The 25,880-nt window shown below is 53.8% G+C and overlaps 1 protein-coding gene across 2 annotated transcripts in view; it reads right to left on the reverse strand.

Moving 5' to 3' along the window:
* Positions 1 to 717: 717 nt before the first annotated feature.
* Speg (striated muscle enriched protein kinase) overlaps positions 718 to 25,880 on the reverse strand; it is a 49,654-nt gene continuing 24,491 nt past the window's right edge. For both annotated transcript variants that reach the window (XM_055616584.1, XM_055616583.1), the window contains exons 13-43: positions 25,432 to 25,590; positions 25,134 to 25,323; positions 24,804 to 25,027; positions 22,161 to 22,280; positions 21,849 to 21,953; positions 21,467 to 21,673; positions 21,028 to 21,151; positions 20,761 to 20,936; positions 18,172 to 18,284; positions 17,484 to 17,652; positions 17,201 to 17,297; positions 16,876 to 17,076; positions 15,501 to 15,558; positions 15,101 to 15,178; positions 14,391 to 14,569; positions 13,924 to 13,950; positions 13,254 to 13,406; positions 12,590 to 12,632; positions 11,518 to 11,586; positions 9,350 to 11,318; positions 8,987 to 9,118; positions 5,901 to 6,017; positions 5,572 to 5,739; positions 5,349 to 5,471; positions 5,004 to 5,171; positions 4,332 to 4,911; positions 3,674 to 3,913; positions 3,350 to 3,573; positions 2,479 to 2,554; positions 2,054 to 2,203; positions 718 to 1,755 (exon numbers count right to left, since the gene is read on the reverse strand). In XM_055616584.1, coding sequence (XP_055472559.1) covers positions 1,563 to 1,755; positions 2,054 to 2,203; positions 2,479 to 2,554; positions 3,350 to 3,573; positions 3,674 to 3,913; positions 4,332 to 4,911; positions 5,004 to 5,171; positions 5,349 to 5,471; positions 5,572 to 5,739; positions 5,901 to 6,017; positions 8,987 to 9,118; positions 9,350 to 11,318; positions 11,518 to 11,586; positions 12,590 to 12,632; positions 13,254 to 13,406; positions 13,924 to 13,950; positions 14,391 to 14,569; positions 15,101 to 15,178; positions 15,501 to 15,558; positions 16,876 to 17,076; positions 17,201 to 17,297; positions 17,484 to 17,652; positions 18,172 to 18,284; positions 20,761 to 20,936; positions 21,028 to 21,151; positions 21,467 to 21,673; positions 21,849 to 21,953; positions 22,161 to 22,280; positions 24,804 to 25,027; positions 25,134 to 25,323; positions 25,432 to 25,590 — 6,632 coding nt within the window. In that variant the 3' untranslated portion in view covers positions 718 to 1,562. The remainder of the gene's footprint in view (positions 1,756 to 2,053; positions 2,204 to 2,478; positions 2,555 to 3,349; positions 3,574 to 3,673; positions 3,914 to 4,331; positions 4,912 to 5,003; positions 5,172 to 5,348; positions 5,472 to 5,571; positions 5,740 to 5,900; positions 6,018 to 8,986; positions 9,119 to 9,349; positions 11,319 to 11,517; positions 11,587 to 12,589; positions 12,633 to 13,253; positions 13,407 to 13,923; positions 13,951 to 14,390; positions 14,570 to 15,100; positions 15,179 to 15,500; positions 15,559 to 16,875; positions 17,077 to 17,200; positions 17,298 to 17,483; positions 17,653 to 18,171; positions 18,285 to 20,760; positions 20,937 to 21,027; positions 21,152 to 21,466; positions 21,674 to 21,848; positions 21,954 to 22,160; positions 22,281 to 24,803; positions 25,028 to 25,133; positions 25,324 to 25,431; positions 25,591 to 25,880) is intronic.

Here is a 25,880-nt window from a genome sequence, read left to right on the forward strand (position 1 = left end):
GGATAAGATCTGTGTTCTAATCCCATGAACTTGTGGCCAGCCACCCTCCCCAACCCCTGTTCCTTCTACAGCTCTTTACACTGTCTCTTTTAACAAATTATTGAGATGAAATCCATCTCTCCTTAGTTCTGAGGAAGGGCAAGAGTAAAAGAGGCTGAGATAGGTCTGGGATGCAGCTGGTCTGTTCCAGAGCCCAGCATTCTTCAAGTTACAAAGAAGGAGCATGTATGAGCAGAGGTGAGTCCCTAGGGTCAAGATAGAAGGTGTGCCTTCTATCTTGGCAGTATGTCTGCCAGCATTCTAGAAACTGCAAAGTTGACTGCAGTTTTCCTTCCCCTAAGAATGAAAAGTAGTGAGAGCTTGGGGCTGGAGAGATGGCTCAGAGGGTAAGAGCACTGACTGCTCTTCCAGAGGTCCTGAGTTCAGTTCCCAGCAACCACATGGTGGCTCACAACTATCTATAATCAGATCTGGCGCCCTCTTCTGGCGTGCAGGTGTACATGCAGTCACATATTGTATACATAAAAAAATAAACAAATCTTAAAAAAAAAAAGGTAGTGAGAGCTAAAGGAGGAATTAGAAGGGTGTCATAGATGATACTGACCCCTGAATGAGTTGTCATTGCCTAGAGAAGGTGTGGCTCCACCCAGGACTCACTCCAAGCCACCCAGCCTCCTCCTCCTCACCCCACCCAGAGACCACACATAGATTCTGCTGCTTGTTGTTTTTTATTTTCCTTGTGACAGACAGACAGAGAGCTGCACAGACAGCTGGATGGCTGAGGGGGTGGTCAGGACAACATAGGCAATAGGGATTGGATGGGAAGGAAAACTCCGTAAAAGGCAATAAATAAATAAATACAAATAGGAGGAAGGGCAAAGGCCATGGAGGAGCAGTGGGGACATCCCTGGGCCAGTGTAGAGTGGCCAGAACTGCATTGGCTGGGATAGGAGACCAGCCTGAGTGACCTTAGGCACATATCTTTTTGCCTTTCTCCTTTCTCTTTCTGAAGATGCAGCTGCTAGCCTGGCCTGCCCCCCCCCACCAGCCTGCTCCCATTCCACCTTTCTGCCCTCCCTTATATCTCTGCTATGGCTCCTGGCACTGTCTCTATGTCCTGTCTTCCTCTCCTATCCTCTCTCCCGGCTTACTGTTCCCATACCATGGGATCCTTCTTCCTCCTCAGCCACTTCCTCTACTGGGTTCTCCCTGAGATATACCACTCCCACCCCATCCCAGAACCTTCCACAAGTTCCTCCCTTCCTGTCCTCTGTTTTTCACTCTTCACTTCTCCACTCCCTTCTTGCCTCTTTCTGTTCTCACCCTTGCCCAGCCTGGCCAGTGGGTCTCCCGTTCTGGGTTTTGGCCGGGGTGACATCCGGCTCAAGCCCCAGAGGCCTTGTCCCCTTAGGTCCATGAGGTAATAGGCCAGCCAGATGTTGCTGCTGCTGGTATCTGAAGCCCCCCCGGCCTGTCCAGCTCAGCATGGGCTCTGGAATGTCCTAGGCAGCATGAGTGGGAACCCGAGTTGAAGCCCGCGGCCGGGCCGTGGTCCATGCCACCTAGGGGCTGCCAGGGTAGGAGCGGAGCAGCACCTTGTGACTGGTAGCAGCCTCGGCCCGGCGTCGTCGCTGTTCGCCCAGGAATTCCTTGAGCCGGTTGGTGGTAAAGGTGAGTGTCTGGCGGCGCAGCTTCATCAGGTAGGCATCTTGCAGCCATGGGTGGGCCAGGCAGTCTTGCAGTGAGGGCCGGCTCCTGCCAGGCGAACCAGGGACCATGAACCAGGAAAGCTCTTGGAGAAGGCAAGCTGTGTCCTCCCTCAGGCCCTTTACCAATCCTGACTCATCGATATGTGTGTGATACTGGGCAGCTCATGGCCTCAGTTTCCCAGTGTCTGGAATAGGGATGGTGGTTCTGTCTTTCCCAGGGCTGTTATGGGCTTTAAATGGTAGGCAGGATGACAGCTGCTACCGCCGCCGCACAATATGGAAGAGTTAGGAGTCTTTAGCCAAGAGAAGCCAGGCATTCAGAGGCGGGTTGGGGGACTACTCACCAGGGATGAACGGAGAGGACCTTTCTTAAGAAGAGTGTGGCACTCTGGGATGTGTTAGGATACAACTGGAAGGCATCAAAGCGGCCCCCCACAATCCGAGCCTCTGTCTCCTGGGGGTCTGGCTCATAGAATGGGGAGTATCCACTAAGCCTGTTGTGGAAGAGAGGTGAGTTGGCACTCTCAGGTGAGAGCGTTGCCTTTACCTTAGAATGATGGTCAGTTGTCAGGCCTAAGAAACATTAGTGCAAGGGCACCTGGGAAGGGCACAATACCCAGGGACAGTGCCAGTTTGCTACTGGGTGTGTGCTGGGGAGATGGCATGAAGGAAGAGGTGTGGGCAAAAGTGGGCTGAGGGCTAGGACAGGCAGAGAAAGGGATCGTGGGCAGAGAAAAGCAGGGATCTGGAGCAGGGCCTGGCCACTCACATGATGTAGGTGAGCACACCTGCTCCCCAGATGTCTGTGGCTGAGCCAATGGGGTCTCCCTTCACCATCTCAGGAGCTGACAAGAGACAGAGGTCAACCTGACTTAAGTTCCCTGGGGCAGGCAAAAAAGGAGAGGCAGGCTAGGGAGAAGGGTTCTGGGACCTTAAGAAACAGGACCGTGGTGGGTTACCATACTATGAGTAAAACCAGAGCAGCAGGCAGGACATAGGTGGGAGCGGCCACCAGGACATGTGGGCCACCTGAGGCACCAAATGATGGAGGTTCCAGAGGACCCAAGACGCAACTTCACAAGCTGTCTCGGATCAGCTCCGAAGCAGTGCTTCCATTCACACAGAGTGTGGCCAACACCAAGATTAAGAGGCTTTTGAAATCAGCCTGGCTGGCTCTAATCCCAAGCCTGCCCCCTCTAACTCTGGGACTTTGGGCGATTTACTAAGCCTGCCTGGCTCTCCATTGTCTCACCTATAAAGTATAGCTTGTAGAATAACTCTAAGGAATTGAGATAATAAGCACCAGTTAGCAGGTAGCTAAATGACTGCTGGTTTTCCCTGCTCTGTACAGTCGTAATTGATTCTCTTGTCTTTCCAGCTTTTGCAAATCCCATCGCAGTTATTTGTAACTGTCTAATTGGACAAACACTTAACGTCAGGGTGTCTCTCCTTCCTCATCTGTAAAAAGGGAGTACTATTATGCCAAACTCTGGGGCTATTGTAAGGATCAATGGAAAAGGCTCTGTCCATTATTTACGTAATAGTTGATGCGTATGAACATGTGGGTGAAGCAGGTACCCTGGCATGCCCTTCTGGCAATTCTCCAACCCTCTACCATGACTGGCTGCTGGCCCTCTTACCCATGAACTCCAGAGTGCCTGTGCGGTGTCCAAGGGGCTTCAGGGCCTGAGGGTTGTAGGGCTGGGCACTGCCAAAGTCCACGATCTTAAGGGCATTGTCAGCGGCCAACAGCAGATTGTCTGGCTTGATGTCCAGGTGCAGTACATGGTGGCTGTGAAGGTAGTCCAGGCCTTGTAGCAGCTGTACCACATAGGTGGCCACGTCATCTTCTGAATACCGGAATCTAGGGTGGGGTGGGGTGTCAGCAGAGCAGAAACCCATGCTCTTCCAGTCAGCCTCCCCAGGAGGCTGTTACCCAGTTCCCCCAGGAAACACCCAGCTACCTGTCGCTGAGCCCACAGAGGAGCTCCCGGTTGCCACAGCTCTCAGCAATGAGCACAAGGTACCGGGGGGTGATGTAGGCCTCATGCAGGGACATGAGCCTCTCATGGTGCAGCGTCCGCAGCACCTCGTACTCCTGTAGCACCCGTCGCTTGCCCTCTGCCGCATACGGCACGATCTTGGCAACGAACGTGCGGCCTGTAGCATTCTCCCGGCATGATCGCACAACGCCAAAGCGGCCCCTGTGTGTGTAAGAGAGAGGCCACAGACTCGGGATGAGTGCCACCATTGTGAATGCTAAAATGGGAAGCAGGGACCGTGGGAACCAGAATGCAGTGGGCTTCCTCTTTGGAGTTCAGTGCTAGGAACAAAGATTCCAGCACTCCTGGCTATCCTTGGAAGACCCCATGACCTCAGGTTTCTCATCTGTGAAAGTTGTGATGATAACGAGGTAGTGCCTTCCGCTCACAGTTGTGAAGATTAAATGACAGCTTGTGGGCTCAAGCTCAGGGTGGTACCTAGTCGAACCCAATAGTTCTAAAGACCCGTATCTCAGCGTCTTCCTCCAAGTCCAGCCAGAACAATCTGCTCTGCTCTCTGAAACTCTGTTCTTTATGTCCCATCCACTCTCCCACCTTCCCCTTCCCCATGCTTGCTTGCCTGGCCTTCTCCTCCAGGAAGGTGTAGGGTTTCTGAGGGGGGCCCTGTCGAAGAGTGGTACTTTCTGGTGTTGGGGAGCTGACCACCTCCTTGGCTGGGCTGAGGCTCCGGACAGTCACCTTGGTGGGCTGAGGAGGGGGCTCAGGGGCTGGGGGCTCAGGGGCTGGAGGTGCAGACACGAAGGAAGTCACCATATACAGGGAAGATGAGGAAGGTGCTGGTTTAACCCCTTGAGGAATAGAGGTTGGGGTCAGGGTTCCAGTGTCAGGGAGAGAAGATTTGGGTTCACTTGGGGTGACCTGGATACTGGGTAGGGTGGCCTCTGCTTGCTGGGCAGCCAGCAGCCCCCTGTGCTTTCGTGGAGGGGTTTGGGGCGGTGGACCCTTGGCCTTGAGTGAGGACAAGGCCTGCCTGACAGACGTAGGGGAAGTTGAGGTGCTGAGAGTGGCTGCCTGGGCGACTGGGGGAGCAAGAGCTGGGGTGGGGACCAGTGAGGTAGGAGAGTCAGGAGGTGGGGCCCTGGCTGGCCCTGAGGTAACAAGGGCATCTTGAGGAGCATCAGCTGGCTGTGCTGAAGAATCTAAGAAGAGACGAAAATAAAGAAATAAATCCTCACTGAGTGTTGTGAGTGGGGGGAGCTCCTGGGCTCGGCCACTACCACCTTCCACTGACCTTGAGCGCTTCTGATGAGGACCTTCTCAGAAGGGTTGCTGAAGGGTCCCTGCCCAGCACGGTTGGAACAGGCCACACGGAACCTCACAGTCACACCAACGGGCAAGTGTGTCACGTTGTAGTAACAGTCGTGGATACCTGAGCTCACAGCGTGCCAGACAGATTCCCCTGTGGGCAGCAGAGGGCAAGACTGAGGCCACAGAAGGAATGGCCCCAGCTCTCCATGCTGTCTCTATAGAGCCCAGAGAAGACGACTCTAAGAGGATCCTGGCCTTCCCAAGCAGCCCCCACCCTTGTCCTGACACCCGATGACTCCTTCCTCCCCTCCTCCTGCCTCGCCCTCACCATCTACCCGCCGCTCCAGAGTGTATGTGCAAGGTGCCCGGCTGTCTCCTGGCTTCCACAGCACCAGTGCTGTATCGTGGTAGGTCTGGGGCACCTCTGGAGGCGCTAGCTTTCCAGGGATGCCTGGAAGGAGGAGGAGAGGCCTCAGCTGAGGGTTCATTAAGCCCTGTCAGACCTCCTTGTAGCTTTGAGTACTGTATTGGCCCTGCCCCCCCTAACTCACGGGCCACAGCCACAGTACAGGAGCTGGTAATGCTGCCCAAGATATTGGTTGCCGAGCACTCATAGAGCCCAGCATGCCGCTTGCCAGCCCGGGGTATGCTCAGCAGCTGCCGTCCATCTTTGCAGGATACAATGACCACTGAGGGCTCTGCACGCAGGGACTGTTTATCTGGGGACAAGAAGGCACAGAAGGAGCAGCTGAATAAACCCAGGTTTCCCTCACATGCCTCCTTCTGCCTCCCCATGGCCTAGCCTCTTCCATGCTGCTCTTTAGTCGGAGCCATTTGTCACTACCCTCCCCCATCTCTGTGGAAGATACAATCTACTTACCTTTCATCCAGGAGATGCGCGGTGCTGGGCAGGCTGCGGGTAGGCAGAGCAGGGTGGCTGCTTCCCCCTCCAGCAGCACCTGGTCCTTGAGTTTGATGTGGAAGACTGGAGGGAAATCTGAAGGAAAAGAGAGACAGCTCAGGACCCTGCCTGCTTGCCAGGAAGAGACAGATGTCTGTGGGCCCTGGTGCAACAGGGCCAGTAGGAAACATGGGGAATGGTTCTCTCCTCTCAGCCAAATGTGGGGAGTATAACCTCATTCAGTGCCTTCAAGAATTTTCTCGTGGCAGACATCACCTTCTCCAGGCCCTCAGCAGATACAGAGCCTTCTTCCCCTCCACTGAAGATGCTAGGCGCATACCCCACATTTATCAATCACTTAGAGCCAGGACCAGGACTAAATATGCGTTCTACACACATTTGTTAAAATAAAAACAAACACTTTTTGAAAAATGATAACAGTTAAGATTCTGTAATTTAAACTCCCTCTGGGCTACTGCAGGGCAATTGAGAAGGGAAAGGAGATGAAGGAGTGACCCGAGCTAACACGGGCTGTGTGCAGAATTTGTGATCAGAGTGTGCCGTCTTGGAGCCTGTGTAACAGCTCAGCAAGTAAAGGCGCCTGCCATCGAGCCCTATGACCTGAGTTCAGTTCAACAGATCCACATGACAGGGGGAAAAAAACAGACTCCTGAAAGTTGTTCTCTGCCTTCCACGTGCATGCCATGGCAGGCGTGTGTGTGTGTGTGTGTGTGTGTGTGTGTGTGTGTGTGTCTGTGTGCTCAAGCATGTTCATACACGCATGCGTGCACACACAAATGCACACAATACATGAATGTTAAAAAAATAAATAAATACGGTAGCCCATGGTAGCACACACTTTTAATTCCTTAGAAGGCAGAGGCAGGAGAATCTCTATGGAGTTTGAAGCCAGCCTGGTTTAGATAATGAGCTCCTGCACAGCCAGAGCTACACAGTGACCCTGTCTCAAAAAAAAAAAACAAAACAAAAAAACAAAACAAAAAAAACCCAAAAAACAAAAAAGACTGCAGTCTCAAGAGATCTGAAGCCAGTGCTTCCTATGGGCAGCCCCTAGAAGGGTGCCTCTGCCTCCCTAGGATGTAAGGGGGACTCCTGACATTCTAATTTCTGTATTGTCATTCAGGCCTCTGAAAGGAGCTGAGAGCAGAATAGAGACTACAAGACTCTAATTAAGTCATGTGCCCCTTCTGACGCTTTGTTTCTAATATGTGAACCGAGAGACTGAGACCAATCAAGCCTGGGTAGGGAGGATTTGCTCTGAGAATGAAAGGAGGCACATAGAGCATTGGCATGAAGGAAGTGCTCCCAAAGAGTAGATTTTCTTTGAGGCTGTTACTATTATCTATTTAATACGCCCAGCAGAGAAGCCAGGAGCTGAACCTGGAAAAAAGGATTGTTTGAGCAAAGCAGAAAAGCTGCCTGCACACTGGCTGGTGACCTTGCCCAAAGCAAGGGTCTTGGAGCTCTGTGGCAGTCCTCCTGCGCTGGAGCTCCTCAGAGGCATGACAATTTGAATTTGTGATCCCTGGATTGTTCCTTAAGAAAAAGAAATCCAATCTGGTTAGGTCACAGGGGATTGGGGCATGCCTCCTTCACCTGGGGAGAGAGAGCTAAAGACCCCCAGAAAACTAGTATCTGAAGAACCAGGAGGGAACTGGAATTCAGCAGCAGTGTGAGAACTGTGTGCATCTTCTCACTGTGCCCTATGGTTCCCCAAGAAGGGGTCCCAATCTTATCCTCCAGCAGACTGGGAAGAGTCTCATCAGTTGCTGCCCCCAGTCCTAGTGAGGGTACCAGGGAAGAAACAAAGCAGGCCAGCAGAAGAGGTGAAAGATGACCCTGGCCCAGCTCTGCCGGTCCTACTGTCATCCCCCCAGAACCAGCCCCATTTGATAAAGTGGACATGGGAGGGGCTTCTTCCTGGAGGAAGAGGATGAGGTCAGAGGTCACTGCACAACAGCGAATCAGCTTGCACTAGCGAAAAGAAGACCTGGGGTGGGAAGGAATTAGCTTTCCCGCATTTCTATGCTGATGCTCTCTCCATCCCCTTCCTTCCCATCCTCTTCTAACCAGACAGTCTCCCCCCCACTCCCACTCCCACCCACTCCCCACTCATACCAGCCCCACAGCCCTGACCAAGGCTTGGAAACAGTTCTCTCAAGCCCAGCTAAGGCAAAGGCAAGGTTAGACCCATTCTGAACAGTTTAACCCAAAGCTGAGCCAGGATACAGATGATGGTGTCTAAAGATCAGGGGTTCAGCCTTGCCTGGTGGCATCCTCCTGACCATCCTGCTGGCCTAGAAACCTGGCCTTCTTGAGTAATAACCTCTTTTCCAGGTAGAATGACACCAGATGAAATACCTCCCTCCCTGCAGCCCCAGGACACTTGAACAAGAAACAGATGAGGGATGTGGTAGGCCTCTACCCAAGATAAAAAGCCTGAGGGCTAGTTTTCTCTGAAGACTTGTGGTGACAGGGAGGGGCAGAGAGGAGGTCAGAGTTGTAGAGAGGGAGGGGCAGAGAGGAGGTCAGAGTTGTAGAGAAAGAGAAAGAGGGCACAGTCCAAGCTGGGAAACAAAGCACATCTTTGAGTACACAGGGTCTGGGGCTCTGCATGCACAGAAGTAGGATTTTGAGCTGCTTCAAAATTACACCCAGATTCGGAAACCTTCCAGGGTCATCCAAGAGACACAGGCCAGCCAAACAAAGGCCTCAGTAGAGTGGCCTGGAGATGCCTCTGGGCTCTGGCTGCTCCCCTTATTAGACCTGAGATTCGGACAAGCTACTCAGCAGCGCTTCACTAAGTCTATTTCCCCACCGGTAAGCTAGGATGCCGAGGATCATCCTTTTAAAGAATGCTGTGGTGTTAAACAAGACAGCGTTTGTGACATGCTTAATAGGACACTTGCCTTCGCTAATTAATGGCAGCTGCTAGTGTAATTATCATTGTTGTTTTCCTGACTCAAGGCCTTTCCCATGGCTGCCCAGCGTCCTCACGGTGGCCCACTTTCACCCACCCAGGAGAGCAACCTGAGGCTTCTTACCTGACTCACTGGGCACATACTGGTGACCTAAGTCCTCTTGGACACTGCCGGACAGGTTTGGCTGCGAGAAGCCCTTGTCCTTGCGCAGCCTGGAAAGGCCCCACCGGCGCCGGCTTCGGCTTTCCCCTGCAGCTGTACAGACCCAGACTCATGAGCTTTTGCGTAGCCACTACAAAATAGCACTCACATCCCTGTAGCTCTCAAAGTAAAAAAACAAACAATAACAACAACAGAAATCTTGCCCCTCCTCTTCCTAGCCTCTACCACTGCCAATGCCTCCCTTCGGGCCTCTGAAGCCCCCTTCTCCTTTCAGAGCCTATCTCTAGCATCCCCTCTCCCACTCCTCACCTAGTCCCTCCTTACCGGAGGAACCGGATGTGCCGCTGGCCTCTGAGCCCAGAGACTCAGCGGAAGGTGTGGCGGCACCAGCCTGAGAGGCCAGCTGATTTTGGGGAACCCCGAGGCGTCGCAGGCTCTCCCCTTCGGAAGTGGCCCTGCGCAGCCGTCCAAACAAAGGTGTGCTGCGCCCAGAGGCACCGCCGGAGTCCTCGCTGCTGCCGCTGCGCTGCAAACGGCTGGACAGGCGCTCCAGCGTTGAGCTGAGTCTCCTGCGCACGGCCAGCACCGGGGAGCCCCGCGCCGAGCTACCGCCCTCGGAGCTCTCCCCGTCTCCACTGCGGGACTCCCAGGCCGGGTGTCGCTGCCCGGGTGGCGTCCGCCGCAGCTTCTGCGACAAGGACAGTGAGAGGCGCCGCACAAGGCCAGGCTCCCCCGCTACCCTGAGGTCCTGCACGGAGCGCGAGCGCTCAGGCCGTCGCACCAGCTCTAGCGGAGTTCCCGCCGGGCTAGGCCGGTATATGCCATCTTCCTCTGCCCCACGGAAGGGACCGCGCTCCTCGGAGCGCGAGCGGCTCAGCAGCCGCAGGCCCCGCGACAGCGGCGATTCGCGGCTGCGCTTGAACTTAGCCTCGAACACAGCCTCGGACTCCAGGTTCTCGATGCTGCCGCTGAGGCTGCTGCCTGGCCTGGGGGGCACCGTGAGGACTCGGGCTTTCTCAGCTAGCACTGGGGGAGTTCTGGCCGAAGGCACGCGCTTCTCGGAGGCTCCGGGGGGTGGGGAGGCCACCCTGGCAAATACGGCCGCGTGGGGCTTGGGCTCAGAGGGAGGCACAGCGGGGCCCTGTGGGGACTGGCTGGAACTGGACAGCTGGAGTGACTGCATGATCTGGGCATAGGGGGTGAGAGGCTGAACTGGCATCTGCAGAGCCAAAGGGGGCTGTGCTGGTTTGGCAGCTCGGACTGGTTCTGGTTTAGGCTCTGGTACCTTCTCTGGGACAGGCTGGGGGGCTGGGGGCTGGGGAGAGTCTCTGGATGTCGCAGCAGGAGGTTCCGGGGACTTGATGATACTGGGTGTGGGACCACCGGGCTTGGCGGGGCTGGGTGGCTGCGTCTCGCTAAGGGCAGATAAAGAGGGAGATTCCTGCAGCCTGCGGGCTCCAAGCCTGGCGACGGGGATTTCGAGGGGCGCCCCCGCGCGGCGGTGCCGACCCCGGGGCTCGGCCTCACCCTGAGAGAAGCTGCTGCTCTTCTGCAGGCCCCGCGACTCGGGAGGGGGCGGGTGGTGCGGTGCAGCCTCACTCGAGGCAGCCCGAGCCATCCTGGGATCCCGAACGCGGCCCCCCAGGCTCTCCAGCAGGGGACCCCGGAGGCCGCTGACCTTGCCATCCTCGGGGCCTCCCCGCAGCAGCCGCTGACGCAGGGCCTGCAGCCTCTGCGCGTACTCGCCCTCACCCAGGCCTCCCCGGGTCAGGCGGGTGGCACCCGGGCTGGGGCTCCTGCGCTGCGGCAGCTCCACAGAGGCTGCCTTGTGCAGGCTCCGGCCCGGCTCCCGCGACCCGACCCGGGGCAGGGCGCTCTCAGCAGAGCTGCCCCTACGGAGCTCTGGCCGCCTGGGGCTAGGCCCATCTTGGGGCTCCTGGCCTGGAGAGGGGAGTGCCTCAGGGCTGGGGGCCTCCTGGTCCTTAGAGGGAGCCCTTCCTTGTTCTTGCCAGTCCATGGCTGTGGCAGCCCCAGCGTCCAGGGTCCCTAGAGCCTCATCTTCGGTGGGGATGTCCGTGAGGGACACCCGGGAACCTGAGAACTCAGGCTGCAGGGGGCGGGGCACTGAGGGAAGTTCCTCCAACTCTTCCTCTTCCGAATCTGAAGAGGACGAAAGTCCCCCGCTTGGGGGTGATCTTCTGGGCATGGCCACCCACACCCGCTCCGGGGGAGCCCGCAGCAGCTCCGGAATGGGGCGCAGCACCAGGTGGCACTTGTAGCTGATCTGGGAGCGCTGCAAACAAGGCGCTATAGTCAGAGCGGAAAGATTCAGAGACGGAACTGCCTCCCAGGCCCTTTTCAACTCTGGGCAAAGAGGTATTGGGAATAGGAGGGCAGATGGGGCAGGAATGGGAGGGAGTCACCATTGGGGGGGTGGGGTATAGAAGGAAATTAGTGTGGAAAGGACAGAGGCAGGGCCCAGGCAAACTCACCTGCCACCTCCTCCGGGACAGAAAGAGCTTCAGGTGGTCCGTGCTCACCTCGGCACCCTTTGCTTGTGTCTGCAAACCCAGGAAAGAGGGCCTGAGGGACAGCACTTTGTCAACCTAGACCTTTCTGAGAAACAAGGTCCGCTGTGGGGCTTGGAGCAAGAAGTGGCGATTCCTGAGGGTCTTGTCCCCACAAATCGGTCAGGCCAGAGGCACACCTGAGACAAATTCTTTAACTGTAAGATGAGAGGCAGGTAGCAAGCAGTGCCCGGGGTGGCTGTCCCTGACATACTGGTCCCTGGTGGTTCCCAGCTCCCTTTCTCTGTTTGTGTAAGAACAGACTTCTGAAGTCCTGGTCGTCCAGGCTGGTAAACGCTGCCTGTAGCACCCAGGCTCACTCTAATGCTACTTGTTTCTGGTCCCAGGAAGGAAACTCTTACTTCAAGAGATGCTAGCGGGATGGCTTGTCTTTAGCTGACCCAGCATTGTGTTCAATGACAAGTATTTTGTTTTGTAGGATGATATGCATCCCACTGAGGGCCTTGAACGTGCTAGGAGAGCAGTCTGGCCCTGAGCTATATGCCGTTGTCTAATGACTCATTTATTTAGATGCCTTCTCTGGACTCAGTGGCTGACCTCCTCCCCACCAATGCCTAACACTCTGTCCCGGGGTTCTGGGGCTTGAAAATGATGAGAACCAACCACATGGAGTTCATAATAAGTGAGTGACCCAGGCCACACAGGAATCAACCCAGGACAGGGACAGGTACCCAAATAGGGAAGGAATTAGACCAGGACTGGTCTTGAGAACCCTGAAGAGGAACTTCCTCCCCCACCCCCCAGGATAGGGAAGAGAAGTCCAGGCTTATGCTTAGAGTCAATGCTACTTCAGCTTGATCACTGACCTGGGCCTTATTTCTTTGTATCAACAAAATGAGAATAATACTGTAATGCTTTACAGATCTGTTATGGGGCTAATAGGTCAGACAGTTAACGTGCATGACGCCCAGCAAATGGAACTGTTAGTAGCACTCTCCCTCCACCTCTCTACCACACTTGGTAGGACTAGACTCACTTTGAACCAAGGATGTTCCAGTGTCTCTTCTGCAGTGGGTCTCCTGGAAAGGGGATGAGAAGTAATGATTTGTCATTCATCCATTCATGAATGGTTGAGAAAATGGGTCCTCATAAGAACTGGGGATTTGGGGCTGAAGAGATGGCTCCGTGGTTAGGAGAACATGGTCCTCTTCCAAAGGACCTGATCAGACAGATTACAGCCATCTGTAGCTCCATCCCCATGGGGTCTGATGCCTCTGGTCTCCACAGACACCATCACTGAGAGGCGCACAGCACACCCATACGCGCGCGCGTGCGTGCACACACACACACACACACACACACACACACACACACACACACGATTAAAAATAATAAAAACTAGCCGGATGGTGGTGGCACATGCCTTTAATCCCAGCACTCTGGGAGGCAGAGGCCGGTGGATCTCTGAGATTGAGGCCAGCCTGGTCTACAGAGCAAATTCCAGGACAGCCAGGGTTACACAAAGAAACTGTCTTTAAAAAAAAAATCAATCAATAAAATAAATAAACAAAAACAAACCCTTAATTTTTTTTTTTTTAAGAGCTAGGGGCTGCATATCTAAGTGCAGAGCTTGGTAGGAGTGGGCAGGTAAAGGTTTGAGGGGGACCTGTGTCTCTGCAATCAAGGGCTCTTCTACTCACAGCTGATCCCGCACCAGCACTTTGATGAGGAAGCCCCGGGCCTCCCTGCTCAGACTCAGGAACGTGTTCTCCTCAAATGCCACGTTGTAGTTTCGGATATTCATCAGTGTTGTCCGATCGTTCTCCCCCACAAATGGAGAGATGCCCGTTAAACTGCAGGGGCAGAGTGGATTACCGTAAGAGGTAGGCAGGGCCTTGAGGCCAAGGCTAAGATGAAATACAATGCCTGTGGTGGGGGACCAGGGACAAGTGAAGGCCCAAGGTTGTGGGGACACCACAGGCTGGACAAATCTGGACAGGAAGCTAGAGTTTTCCTATTCTGGGCCTGCTCCCACGTGGATAGGCAGAGAGGCAGTGGTGCCTTGAGAGCTGTTTGCCTGTGCTCTGGAGGATAAGTTCTGCCCCTACTCCAGTGTGGCTTTCCCGTGAGGAAAAGTATCCCCTCATGCTCTGGGTCCTCTAGGACCCGGTTGCTTCCTGCCAAAATGATGGTAAGACTGCTCTGGCTTCTCTGGATCCAGTGTGCCCACTTATGGAGCTGAGACATGCCAAGCAGGGTAACCAGACTCATGCATGTGAAACCCCTTAAGTGAGGAAGAGAGGGGAGTAGGCTGTGGGCCCTGTACGTGTTAGAGGTGGGCCAATCAGGAGACTGCAGAGGGCTCCTTACCAGAGGAAGGCAACGACACCCACGGGCCTGTGGGAAATCAGAAGTATGTGTGAGAGGCCAGCTCACTCCATCCAGAAATGAGTAGCTCTCTCCACCACCATTCTGAAAGGGATGAGTTCTCCCTGGGAACACTGCATAGGAGTGCCTACTTCAGGTAGGAACGCAACCCAAAGTCAGGAGCCACGGCAGGGTTGGCTGAGGAAGCCTAAAGTCTGAGGACCAACAAGCTTACACCAGTCTTAACCAGGGAGGCCCAACCCCCAGGATGCTGGGAGCTGAGGACTGCTGAGCTGAGGCCCAGAAGGACTGGGCGAGCCCTGAATGAGGACAGATGAGAATCATGTGGGCAGGAAGGGAAACCTTAGGAGCAATGCTGCCCACTGACTCTCCGGAGAGGAATCCCAGTTTCCTGAAGCTCTTCCTACCCAGCGAGCGAGTCCCCAGCACGCCCAGCATGCCAGCATTACCAGATGTCAGTGACTCCAGACACGGGGCTCTGGTTGACAATCTCAGGTGCTACAAATTCTGGCGTGCCATACTGACAGTACTGGGGCTCCCCTGGAGTGAGTTCCTGGGCGTTCCCGAAGTCACAGATGCGCACCTGCTCTTCACCCCCTGCACCATCCCAGACTAGCAGGTTCTCCGGCTATAACCAAGGCACGGGGTGTTGGTATGATGTTCTTTTGAAATGTATACACCTTACCCTGGTTCATTCAAATGCTGATTCCCCCCCCCACACACACACACACAAATAAAGCAACTAGCCACAATGTTGAGTGATGGGAGGAGCCAGAGGGTAGGAAATGAGTGGGAGGAGAAAAAGAGGGGAGAGCTATGAGAGGGAGCTGGAGGACAGATCTTGGAACTATGTGGAGATGGACTGGACATAATATATTACTAAAAGCATAATGTGGGAAATCTAAATGTCAGGAAACTATGAGGGCTTGGAGGTTTAGGAGGAAGTAACTATTGCCCAGCATTGTGTTCTAGGTTAACTAAATAAACCCAGTCTCTGTGTGGTGATTTGGATATACAGCTGCTTGGGATTAACAGCAGCGTTACTAAGAGATAATTAACAGCAAATATTAATCGACACTTACAACAGTGGGGGCTGATTAAGGAAGAACACCCTGCAAGGTAGCCCCGCCTCCTGCCTGCTCGCCACACCCCTCCTCACCTTGACGTCCAGGTGCAGCACGTGGCTCTGGTGCAGGTAGCAAATTCCCTCTAGCACTTGCCGCATATAGGCCCGGGTCTGTGGAAACAGGGGGGCCAGAGTCCGTGGAGGTGGGGGAACACTCCGTTTGAGCATCACCAGGGATGTGGCAAGAGGCCAGGCCATACCTGGGTAGTGGCCTTCAGATGGCTCATGAAAGCTCATCTGTGGCTCACCGCACAGGATGAAGGATGCTGCGACTCAGGGTTACCATGCACCACTGTATAAGTTGTGCAGCTGTGCACCACTCCTGGCTTCTTTGTGGACACAAATGACATGTCTAGGACCCACCCATCATTCCCAGAGTTCACACAGGTGAAAGATGGCACACAACCTTGCCCCTGCCACCCACTGCCCTCACCTCAGACTCACACACGGTGGGCTTCCTGGCCATGCGCTCTAGAAGCTCTTCTGTGCAGCTGTGTCATAGGTCAAGGAGTAAGCATCAAGCACTAACTCCCACACTCAGCCCCGGAATTGAGCCCAGCCTCTGCTTAGCCCAGGGCCCTCATTCCCCACAAAACATGTTTGACATGGTCAGACAGGTCAGAATCTGTGTTCCTCTTTTCTGGCAGCAGGTTACACACACGAGGAGGCCTGCCTGAACTTGAACTCTCACGCAAGTCCCTCAGCCTTTCTGAGCATAGGTTTCCTCAAGGAGTGAAATGAAGGTGACAGATCTTCTCCTGGCCTATGAAGCATTTTACAGGGCTTGAATTATAGTAGAATCTTATTGACTACAGTTGAGAGTAACCCAGAGGGCCACGTAATGAAATTATTTGTCAGTTTGCTGAGGTCTGGACTTGAACAATGCAGGCCGGGAGGCTGGCGTGTGCAGACCAGGGTCACCCAGCTCCAGGAGCATCAGGCCAACTGCCAACGTTGCTGGCTCAGTGTGCCGTTGCTTAGCCAGAGGTTTTATGCGAGAGGGAGGTGGGGCTTAATGAGAAGCATCCTGGTAAGTAAGGCAATGCATGGGTTCTCACCTGAAGCAAGGTCCTGTCAGATGCGCAGACACACTGCGCTGCATCCTGTGATGAAAACACAGGTGTTTGCTAGCTGCGGGACCCTAGACTACACTGCTTTACCTCTCTACTGCCTTTTTCATCAGCCATAAAACAAGGATGAAGTTCCACCAGGTGGATACACACGAGAACTGAGTATGTACTAAGGGTAAAATCCACGCAGCATTGCCAGGCACACGCTAAATGCTATGTTATTATTAACATATAAGCCTTGTTATTATTGTTATTTTTTACAAAGCTTCACTATGTCGCTGACCCAGAATTCTATTTGTAGACTCTGCTGGCCTTGAACTCACAGAGATCACTTAAATCTACCTCTGAAAGCTGGAATTAAAGGCACACATCATCCTACCTGCCATGAACTCAAGTTTTGTTTGTAGTTTGTGTGTGGGGGTTAAAACAAAAGGTCTAGAAACGGTGTTCGCAGACATCTCCAGATTCATCATTCATCCCAGTTGCCAACAGGCTTTTAAAAAAGCGCTTGACATAGCCTGAACTAGGCTATGTAGACAAGTATGACCATAAACTTCTGATCTACCTATCCCCCAGTACTGGGATCACAGGTGTGTAGCTCCACAGTCACTTTTATGCAGTGCTGTAAACTGAACCCAAGGCTTTGAGCATGCTGAGTGAGCTGGATCCCCACCCCAGTTATAGCCCTAGCTCAAAGGACCACTTTCAGTCTTCCATCCCTGTCTTGTTTCAGGGTACAGCTCCGTGACAATGACAAGTCCCCGGCGCCTCTCGAAGGCTTCATGGAAGTAGAGCACACAGTCATGCTGGAGTCGTGCCAGCAACCGGGCCTCACGTCTAGCTGATGCCTTGGGCTTGGCCTGGCTAGGGATGAACTTGGCTGCGAACTCCAAGCCAGAGCTCCGCTCCACCACACGCCGCAGGTAGGAGAAGGCACCCCTGGATGACACAGGCGGGATGACAGGACACGGTTGTCACTACAGTGCTGACCCTCCATCCTTCCTGGCCCTCAGACCCCGCAACCTCTCTTTATCCTTGATGCCAGCTCCGCCTCGCCCCACACCTGCCGATCTCTTGGTGGATGTCATAGTAGTCGCTAAGTCTTCTTCCTCGGTGCTCCTCCTCCTCTCCGACCCCCTCGACCTCCATCGCTGTCTGAGCTGGGGAGGAGAGAGATGTCCTCATGTTGGGAGAAGGGCAAGAAAGAGACGGAGAATGTGGGACAGATGCAAAAGACCAAGGGCACAATGCCGGTCCTCAGGAAGGTGCTGGGGTTAGAGGATGTGGTAGTGAGAAATGAAGGGTAAGGATACTGCCTGCCCCTTCTCCCCAGAACACTAACCCACCTAAATGAACAGACAACTCTGCCTTGCAAGAGACTTCGCCTGCCAGGTTCCGGGCTGTACAGGTATAGACGCCTCCATCCTCGCTCCCAGCACTGAGCACCACCAGGGAACACTCGTTCTCCTCATACACGAAGCTCACATGATTGCTCTCGGCCAGCAGCTCCTCATCCTGCGAAGGTGGGTGTCACCTGGGTCTGGCCTTACTGCCCGCTGGGGCCTTAGCTAGTCCCCCACACCACTCAGCCTCCTTCGTCTGGACCTGAAGGCCAGGAGCCTCCTTGTCAAGCCCCACTTTTGTCTCCACTCAGTTCCTCTGACCTGGGGACCAGAAACAGCTTCCCCTTTATCTCTTACTGACAGCCCCTAACCCTGCTGGGCAGCGGTGGTGCACACCTTTAATCCCAAAGCTCGGGAGGCAGAGGCAGGTGGATCTCTGAGTTTGAGGACAGCCTGGTCTACAGAGCAAGTTTCAGGTCAGCCAGGGCTACACAAAGAAACCCTGTTTTGGAAAAACCAAAACCAGAAACCAAAACAAAAGAAACCCCTAAGCACTCAGTTAGTTAGTCCCGGACTCCCACCTCCTTCTCCTAACCACACCTCTGCCCAGACACTCCTTTTCTAAGGCCTCCCAGGACTCCACAAACCGCTGGCTCCCCTCCAGCTGCTACAGTGCACACTACCCTCTGACCTTGTACCACATGATGTCCGGCAGTGGTTTCCCCTCAACTACCACAGCAAAGCGAGCGGTTTCTCCAGGCGTCACCTCCACATCTTCCATGATAGACTCAAACCGAGGGGCCTCTGCAGAGGAACAGATGTCATCACCACAGGGGCTTGCCTCCTCAGCCCCTGTCCTTATCGGCAACTGGATGGTGAGACTACCAGGCCCTGCCTTCCCAGCCTCCCCACTCCCCCCTCAATTGGCTTGGCTCTCACTGTAAATCCTAACAAGGGATTTCCAAGGCTCAGAAGCACGGTAACCGGTACAGGTTACTTTGTGGGACCCTTAGGGTTCATCTAATAGCTTCGAAATTAGGACATTTCCACACACAAAAGAAATCTGGATTTCCTGTCTCTCTTGTCTGGCTATCCAGCCCTTCATTGCCTGCAGTAACCATGAAGTTGGTGCAGTGTGGCTCAGGGCTGCCCCCTGTGGGTGACTGCTCCCCTTGACACCCCACCTGGTGGCCTCTGCCCGCCAGTATTTGGCCCCTGCAGGAGGAGGCTGGGGCTGTGACCTAGAGTTAAGCTCCTGAAGGAAGCTGCCTCTGTCTTGAAGCTTCTCTCTCTGAATCTTATTTAAATGTCTAGGAAGGCTTCTGCCTTCTGGGATATGGCAATCAGAATAACAACAACAAAAGCACAGCCCCAAATTTACTGGACAGTCTAGGAGTGACCTCTCACTCCTCCCACAAACCACATGGCCACCCTCTTCCCTGCTAGGCAGCCTCTGATTCTCACGGTAGAATTAGACACACTTTGCAATGTGCCTTGCAAAGACTCTGAAGCCCAGCTCCTGCATTCTGAGTGCACGTTGAAGACCCCAGCTTTAAGAGGAGCGAACGTAATCAATCCCCAAGGAAAAAATAGAACAGCTGGGTATAGGCCGATGTGACCACAGGGGCCTGCCTGGCTTTATACAGACAATGGGAGAGGCCGTCCTGAGGCTGGGGAAGAGGCTGCTGTGCGGCAGAAAGCAGAGGGGACCCCCTTTCTACCTACCCTGCCCAGCTGGAGGTGAAGCAGGGCCAAGCAGAATGGAGTGTGTGGTAGAAGCCCAGGTCCCTTTTGGCTCTGGCTGGTTAAGAAAGTCTCCCTCAACCACCATTCATGCCAGGCTAGGACACAGGGCTCCTAGGCTTCTCTAAGCCCCATGTTTGGTTACACCTGGGAAGATTCTATGGTCTGGGGACAGTGCAGGGTAGGGGCTGGGCAAGAGCAAAACTCTGGAAATAGAAAGTCCATCCACCCAGGGTCAGGAGGCCCCCAGCTTTCCCTCCTAGCCCCATGGCTGCTCCATACACACTCCATGGCTGCTTTCACTCTAGGAACTTGGTCCTCTGTCTGCTGAGGGAGAAGGCCATCTGTCAAGGTCAAAACTCTGGAGGATTTTAGTGAACTTCAATGATTTTTTTTTTAAGCAACGAAAAACGTCCATTTGTTCATGGATTGCCTGTGCTAACTGAAATGTCACTTTTTTTTTTGGAACTGTATCCACTCAGCAGGTGACAATATTCGGTTCAGGTGGACCTGAAGTTTTAAGTGGCCGGAGTTAATTAACCATCCAGCACAGAAAACAGTGGCCACTTAATGCATGCTACAGCTCAGAAGCTCCGGCTTCAGAGGAGAAGTTACAAAAAGGGGCTTTGGTTCTGGGCCTCCATGTGGTTAAAGGTGACAGTGATGCTGAAGAGCAGCCAGGAGCCTCAGGGCTGGGCAGTGACAAGCTGAGCTCGAGGGCATTGGCTCTTTAATCATCTCTTCCTTCCATACTGTTTCAGCTGAGACACTGTTTCCTTACAGTTTTAGTACGCGCAGCTTTGGATTCTGACATGGGGACTTGAACCTAGTTCCTGTTCTTAGACTCTGTGACCTTGGGCCAGGTTATTCAACACTTTGACTTTGTTTCCTCGTCTGTAAAATGGGAATGGCAACCAAGCCCATCGCACAAGGTCGATACATTAAATGAGATATGTTAAGTACTTTACACTGATCTGGGCTCATATGAGATGCTAAATACCACAACACTGGGTATGTACAGGTGTGTGTGTGTGTGAATGTGTGAGTGTGTATGTGTGTGTGTGTGTGTGTGTGTGTGTGTGTCAGTACTAAGGATAAAACCTAAGGCCTTGTTCTAAGCAAGTACTCTGCAGTAAGTTAAATTCCAGGTTTTGTTTTTGTTTTTCCTATTAAAGACTAGACCTCGCTAGGTAGTATTGGCACAGGCTTTCAATCCCAGCAGAGGCAGGTGGATCTCTGTGAGTTCAAGACCAACCTGGTCTACAACACAAGTTCCAGAACAGTCAGGGCTACACAGAGAAACCCTGTCTTGAAAAATAAAAAAAGAAAGAAAGAAAGAAAGAAAGAAAGAAAGAAAGAAAGAAAGAAAGAAAGAAAGAAAAAGGCTGGAGCTTTTTCACTTACAGCCCAGGTGACCTCAAACTCACAAACTTACTATTACTAATAGTATTATCGTGACTAGAAGGACAGGCCCGAGAGGGAGGACGTTGGCAATGGCAGCATGCCTCAGAGGCAGGACTATAAAGTTGTCACCTACCTGCCAGCTCCAGAGTGACCGAGCAGGCCTTTGTGCCATGGCGGTTCCGGGCAGTACAGGTAAGGGGTCCCAGGTCTCGGCGGCTCACCCGGCAGATCCGAAGACAATACTGGTCGTCATCTGGCTGCCTCAGTTCATACACGCCCGTGCGCGCTTCTAGGAGGGCTCCTCGGCAGCTAAGGAAGAGATCGCCAGGTGGGGAGCTGGGGCTGGATGATCACAGGTTGGCGGTGGTGGCGGTGGTGGAGTTGGTGAGCAAGGACTCACCTCCTCCAGACAACCTGAGCCTCCACGTGGTTAAAGGTGACAGTGACACAAGCCGGCTGGCCCTCTACCACATACACAACGTCTGGTTTGTCCAGCACAGCGGGGGCCTCTTCCAGGGGTGGGCCTGAGGGGCGGGGGGTGGAGAGAACACAGGTCTCTGCTGAGCTGAGACAAGGGACCATGGTACCCTCTGTATCTCTCCCAACACCCTGCCAGAGCTCCGCTTTCACAGATGGAGATGTTGAAGCTCAGAGTGGTGGGATAGCCAGAAAGCAGCTAGGGAAGGACAGATGGCAATGCAGCTTTGTACCCAGACCACTGCTGCCGCTGATGGGACTGCCGAGCAACTGTCCACCCTACAGTCACCAAGTCTAGAGAAGCTTTTGTGTCTCCGCCACTGACCCCACGCACACCCACGCTCACACAGCCTTGGGCTCACCACGCTCTAACAGCTGCACAGGCTCCGATGGCGCCGAGGGCTTGCTGCTGCTCTTGCCGCTGGTGCTGAGGACCCTGAAGATGTACTGGAGTCCCTTCTTCAGCCCTGTGGCTGCCCACTCAGGCTCCCGCAGGCCCGTGACCAGTGCCGTCCACTGGTCCGAGCCCAACACCTGGTGCTGCACAGTGTACGTCAGGGAATCTGGGTCTAGAGAAGAATCAGTAAAAATGTTCCCAGTCCTACTTTCTAGCACATTGCCCACTCCTGCCTACCCCTGCCCCCCCATCATATGCTCAAAAGCCTTTCAGTGCCCCGACTTGAGCCATCACTGTTCATGCTTCTTTCCCCCATCCTCTGACCTACATGACCCCGTATGACCCACCAATAGCCATGTCCAGATTCCTGGGTGGGTTCCAGGATAGCGTGACCATCCTCCCTGTCACAGCCACGACTTTCGGAGCACCATCCGGAGGGCCTGGAACCACATCTGAAAGCCACAGGTGGGAGGTGTTGGCGTGCTTTAGAGCCTCACAGCTCTGCAGAGAGCTGGGGCTGAGGCTCAGCCACGGGCACAGGGGCACTGACAGCTGCTCTCTCAGGGGTAGAGAGGGAGCTGGTGTTGAGCCCCACCCCCAGCCTAGCCCTTGGTTGGTGCCAGAGTGAATGCAGCTGCTGGAGAGGATGCTTGCCTCACCTGACACATAGAGGTGGGCGTAGCAGGCAGCTTTGCCCAGCTTGTTGGCGATGACACTCTTATAGACACCAGCGTGCTGAGGCCCCACAGCTGGGAACACCAGGCGATGTATGTCTCTGTCTGTTGGGGGGGGGGGAGTGATACATGGCTGATCAGGATACTCAGTGGGCTGGGCCCATGCCAGCTCAAACTTGGCCACACACATTACCCACTGCACAGAAAGGGAAAAGTGGGAAAGGACAGGGCAGCCTCCAAGAGGCATGTGCTTCCTGTAGCCAAGGCTAATCCTTGTGGGTCCTTCAACATTTCAAGCCTAGCCACTTGGCATCTTCTTCTCACACTGGGTTTGTCTTTATCTGTAGGTCCCTGACCCTGCGACAGGCCTCTCATTCCTGTACCTCTGAGGGGTTACAACCTCCACGTCAAGGTTCTGACGAAGTTCTGTTAGCAGCTCCCTCCCCCGGTCTCTTCTTATCCCAATGTCCACCGCATGTCCCTACTCCCCAATGGAGCCTGAGGAAAGCCAGACCCAGAAACCTCAATGCCCTCCCTACCATCTGCTATTCCTTCCTGCCTCTCAGTCCATCAGGTCCCTCAACAGGCCATATGAGTTTTACCTCAGGATCTTTGTCCACCGAACTCCTCCCTTTTAGAACATTCTCAGCTCTTACCTGGAGCTTCCTTCTCCTTTAAAGCATAGTTCAGGTGCAGGTCCATGAAGCCCATCCTGCCATGGCCCCACCTCCTTCTCCTCCCAGTACCCTGATGCCCTTCCTGGCTCTCCAGCCCTCTTGGAACCTACGTAACAGGTCCCAATGATTTTGGAGATTTCTCCTTTTCACTTCTGTGAGTGACAGCTCCCATCCAGCTGCCCATCTTTCGCCTAGAACTCAGTGCTTTGCATGCAGTTTAGTGCCAAATACACGTCATATTATAAATTGCAGTGAGAGTTGCCTGCTTTGTGTTCATCCTATGCCAGGCACTTGGCATAGTTTTCTCAGCCCTAATCCTTTCAACAACTCTACAAAATTATCCCCCTTTACCAATGAGTCAGAGACATTAATTGACTTGCCCAAGGTTACACAGCTAATAAATGCTGAAGCAGTGGTTTGAACTCGTGTTTCATTTCATCCCAAAGCTTCTCCCTTGTGCTGTGCTCCATCAATGATAAGGATGCTGTCTCTCGCAGGACATGAAGAAGGGCTGGCCTTCACTGTTCTCACACCAGGGAAGTCCTCAAACACTCCTGCCTTCCTTTAGCAGCTAGCTCACTTCGAATGGCCATTCATTCATTCATCTCTGCCTACACTATTTCTAAGGGAAGAGAAAGCAAAGACTGGCACAGCAATGATGTCAGCTCAGACCCTGCGACAGACACCCATCTAGGCCCTCAAAGTAAATGGGGACACAAGAAGGTCTGTGACCTAAACAATGATAGCTTCCGGGCTGCTAGTGATGAGATGAGGGTGGAGTTGGGAATATGAGTGACTAAAAACAGTTTGTATTTCTCTTTTCTTTCTTCTTTCCTCTCTTTTCTATACTCCCTTCTTTTCCCTTCCCTTTGACAGGGTTTCATGTAGTCCAGGGCAGCCTAGAAATCCACTATGCAGCTGAGAATGACCTTGAACTTCTGATCCTCCTATCTCTACCTCCCAAATGCTGGCATTCCAGATGCCACGCCCAGGTTATGCAGTAGTAGAGATTACATCTGGGGCTTCAGATAAGCACTTACAAACTGAGCTACAATGCCATTCAAGAGCAGACCATAGGAGATGGGCTTGGGTCGGGGGGAGGGGGTTGCTTAGCTTTGAGGAAGTGTCTGTACCTCTCTAAGCCTCAGTTTCCCCATCTGTAAACAGGCATAAGAGTACCTGCCTCACAGGCCTATCACAAGGTAAGTTTGTCCCTGTCTTGGGGTCTTCAGGACTTGGGGTGCACCACATAGAAAGCACCTAATAAGGGACTATTAGGTGCAGCTATAGAAGAAAACTGTCATGAGCGGACACAGGAGGAACTCATGTGAGATTCATGTTGCTTCAACAATAGAACACAAGTGTTACCGTGGGAAAATAACCGGGCAAGAGAACTCCAACCCAAGTCCTGACTCCCTCTTTCCTGTTTTACTAGTCAGCAACTCTGCATCAGCTTCCCTTCAGCAAGACCCTGCGCATGCCAGCCTCTTCCGCTGAGATGTCTCAGGCTTATGAGCAGCTTTATCAACAGCGAGAGTGGTGGCATCAAAAACCATATTAAGACTTATCGTTTGCTGACCACTTGCTAGCTGCCCGTCCCTGCTTTTGGCGATATATATCGTGTGTACATGTGAGTGTGTGTCTGTGTATTGGGCTGATTTCATTCTCACCACAGCTCAGTTACAAATGAGGGAGGGAAGGCTGTAGCCTGCCTGCAGTCCGCATGCTGGTCAGCAGCAGGCCTTCCTGCCTGCCCTGTAAGTGCTAACAGAGCCAGCCAGGGGTGACTCAGCAGCTAGCAGATTGACCTCAGAGCCCCTAAAAGCTCTGTTCCCCAGCCTCCCCTCCCCCTCCATCTCTAACCAGACTATGAAGAGAAGACCGCCCAGTGGGTCCTAGGAGAGGATCCAAAAAAGCCAAGAGTTTACTGGGTCTCTTCCCCGTCACATACACTGTGTCATGCGTCGCTCATCACTGCTTTGAATGCGGTGGCCATTGTGGAACCAGCTGATGGTGGGATAGGGCAGGCCGGTCACTTGGCACTCCAGCATGGCCTCCTTAGCTAGCCCCACTTCCAGATCTTGCAGTGGCCGCAGGAAGTCAGGAATGGACAGCCTCTCTAGATCTCCATGCTCTGGCTCCTCAGGGATGGATGGCATCTTCTCCAGCTTCGAGCTGTAAGAACCACATGGATGCCCAGGCATGCACAGCTCTGCCCTCCTGGTTCAGGGTAAAGATCCCTCAGAGGCACTGCAGGCAGCACTTGGGGGTCCTGAGGTACCTGGGGCCAGAGGCAGCTGTCCGAGGCTCCTCCACATACAACTGGGCAGAGCAGTGGGCCTGGCCATGGGTGTTGGTGGCACTGACTTCATAAAGTCCCTCATCCTCACTGCCCACCCGGGCAATGTGCAGTGAGTGTAGGCCCCCATCCTGTTGCAGCCGCAAGTTCTCACTCTCCTTTACGGGGTGGCCTGGGGGATATAGATGAAGATCTACTAAAGCAGAGGGACCTTTCCTCTGGGCACACCCTATCTTAACCCTAGATGTTTTCTCGGCACATTCAGCATGGGGAACCATACCAAAATGAGTCCAGGAAACAGAGGGAGGTGGGGTACCACTGATCTTGCAATCCAAGCGGGCAGCGCGGCCTTCAAGAGCCTCTACATCTTCCAGCAACCGGGTGAACAGAGGCGCCAGCGATGGCTGGACCGTCAGCCGGGCACTGCACGTCAGTTCATCTGGGAGGAAGTGGGCAGCGCTGGGTCAAAGAAGGCTAGGGAGGCCCAGACACCTCATCTCACCAGGCCACGCCCCAGCTTTAAGAGCTTGAGCCGAGTCCTGCAAAGGCTCAGCGTGAGGGCTGAGGCAGTGAGCCAAGATTCATAGACCAGGCCTTCCTAGGAGGCAGGAGGTCAGCAAGGATGGGCGGCAGCCTGTCAAGGCGGGCTGGGGATACTATAGGATCACAGGATTTCTTACCTTACTCTGTCCATTCGAGATGAAACATAGCTTGATTCTGAGAAGGTTC

The sequence above is a fragment of the Psammomys obesus genome, unplaced genomic scaffold (assembly GCF_907164565.1).
Source record: "Psammomys obesus unplaced genomic scaffold, mPsaObe1.curated_primary_1811, whole genome shotgun sequence".
In the NCBI taxonomy this organism is placed as follows: Eukaryota; Metazoa; Chordata; class Mammalia; order Rodentia; family Muridae; genus Psammomys; species Psammomys obesus.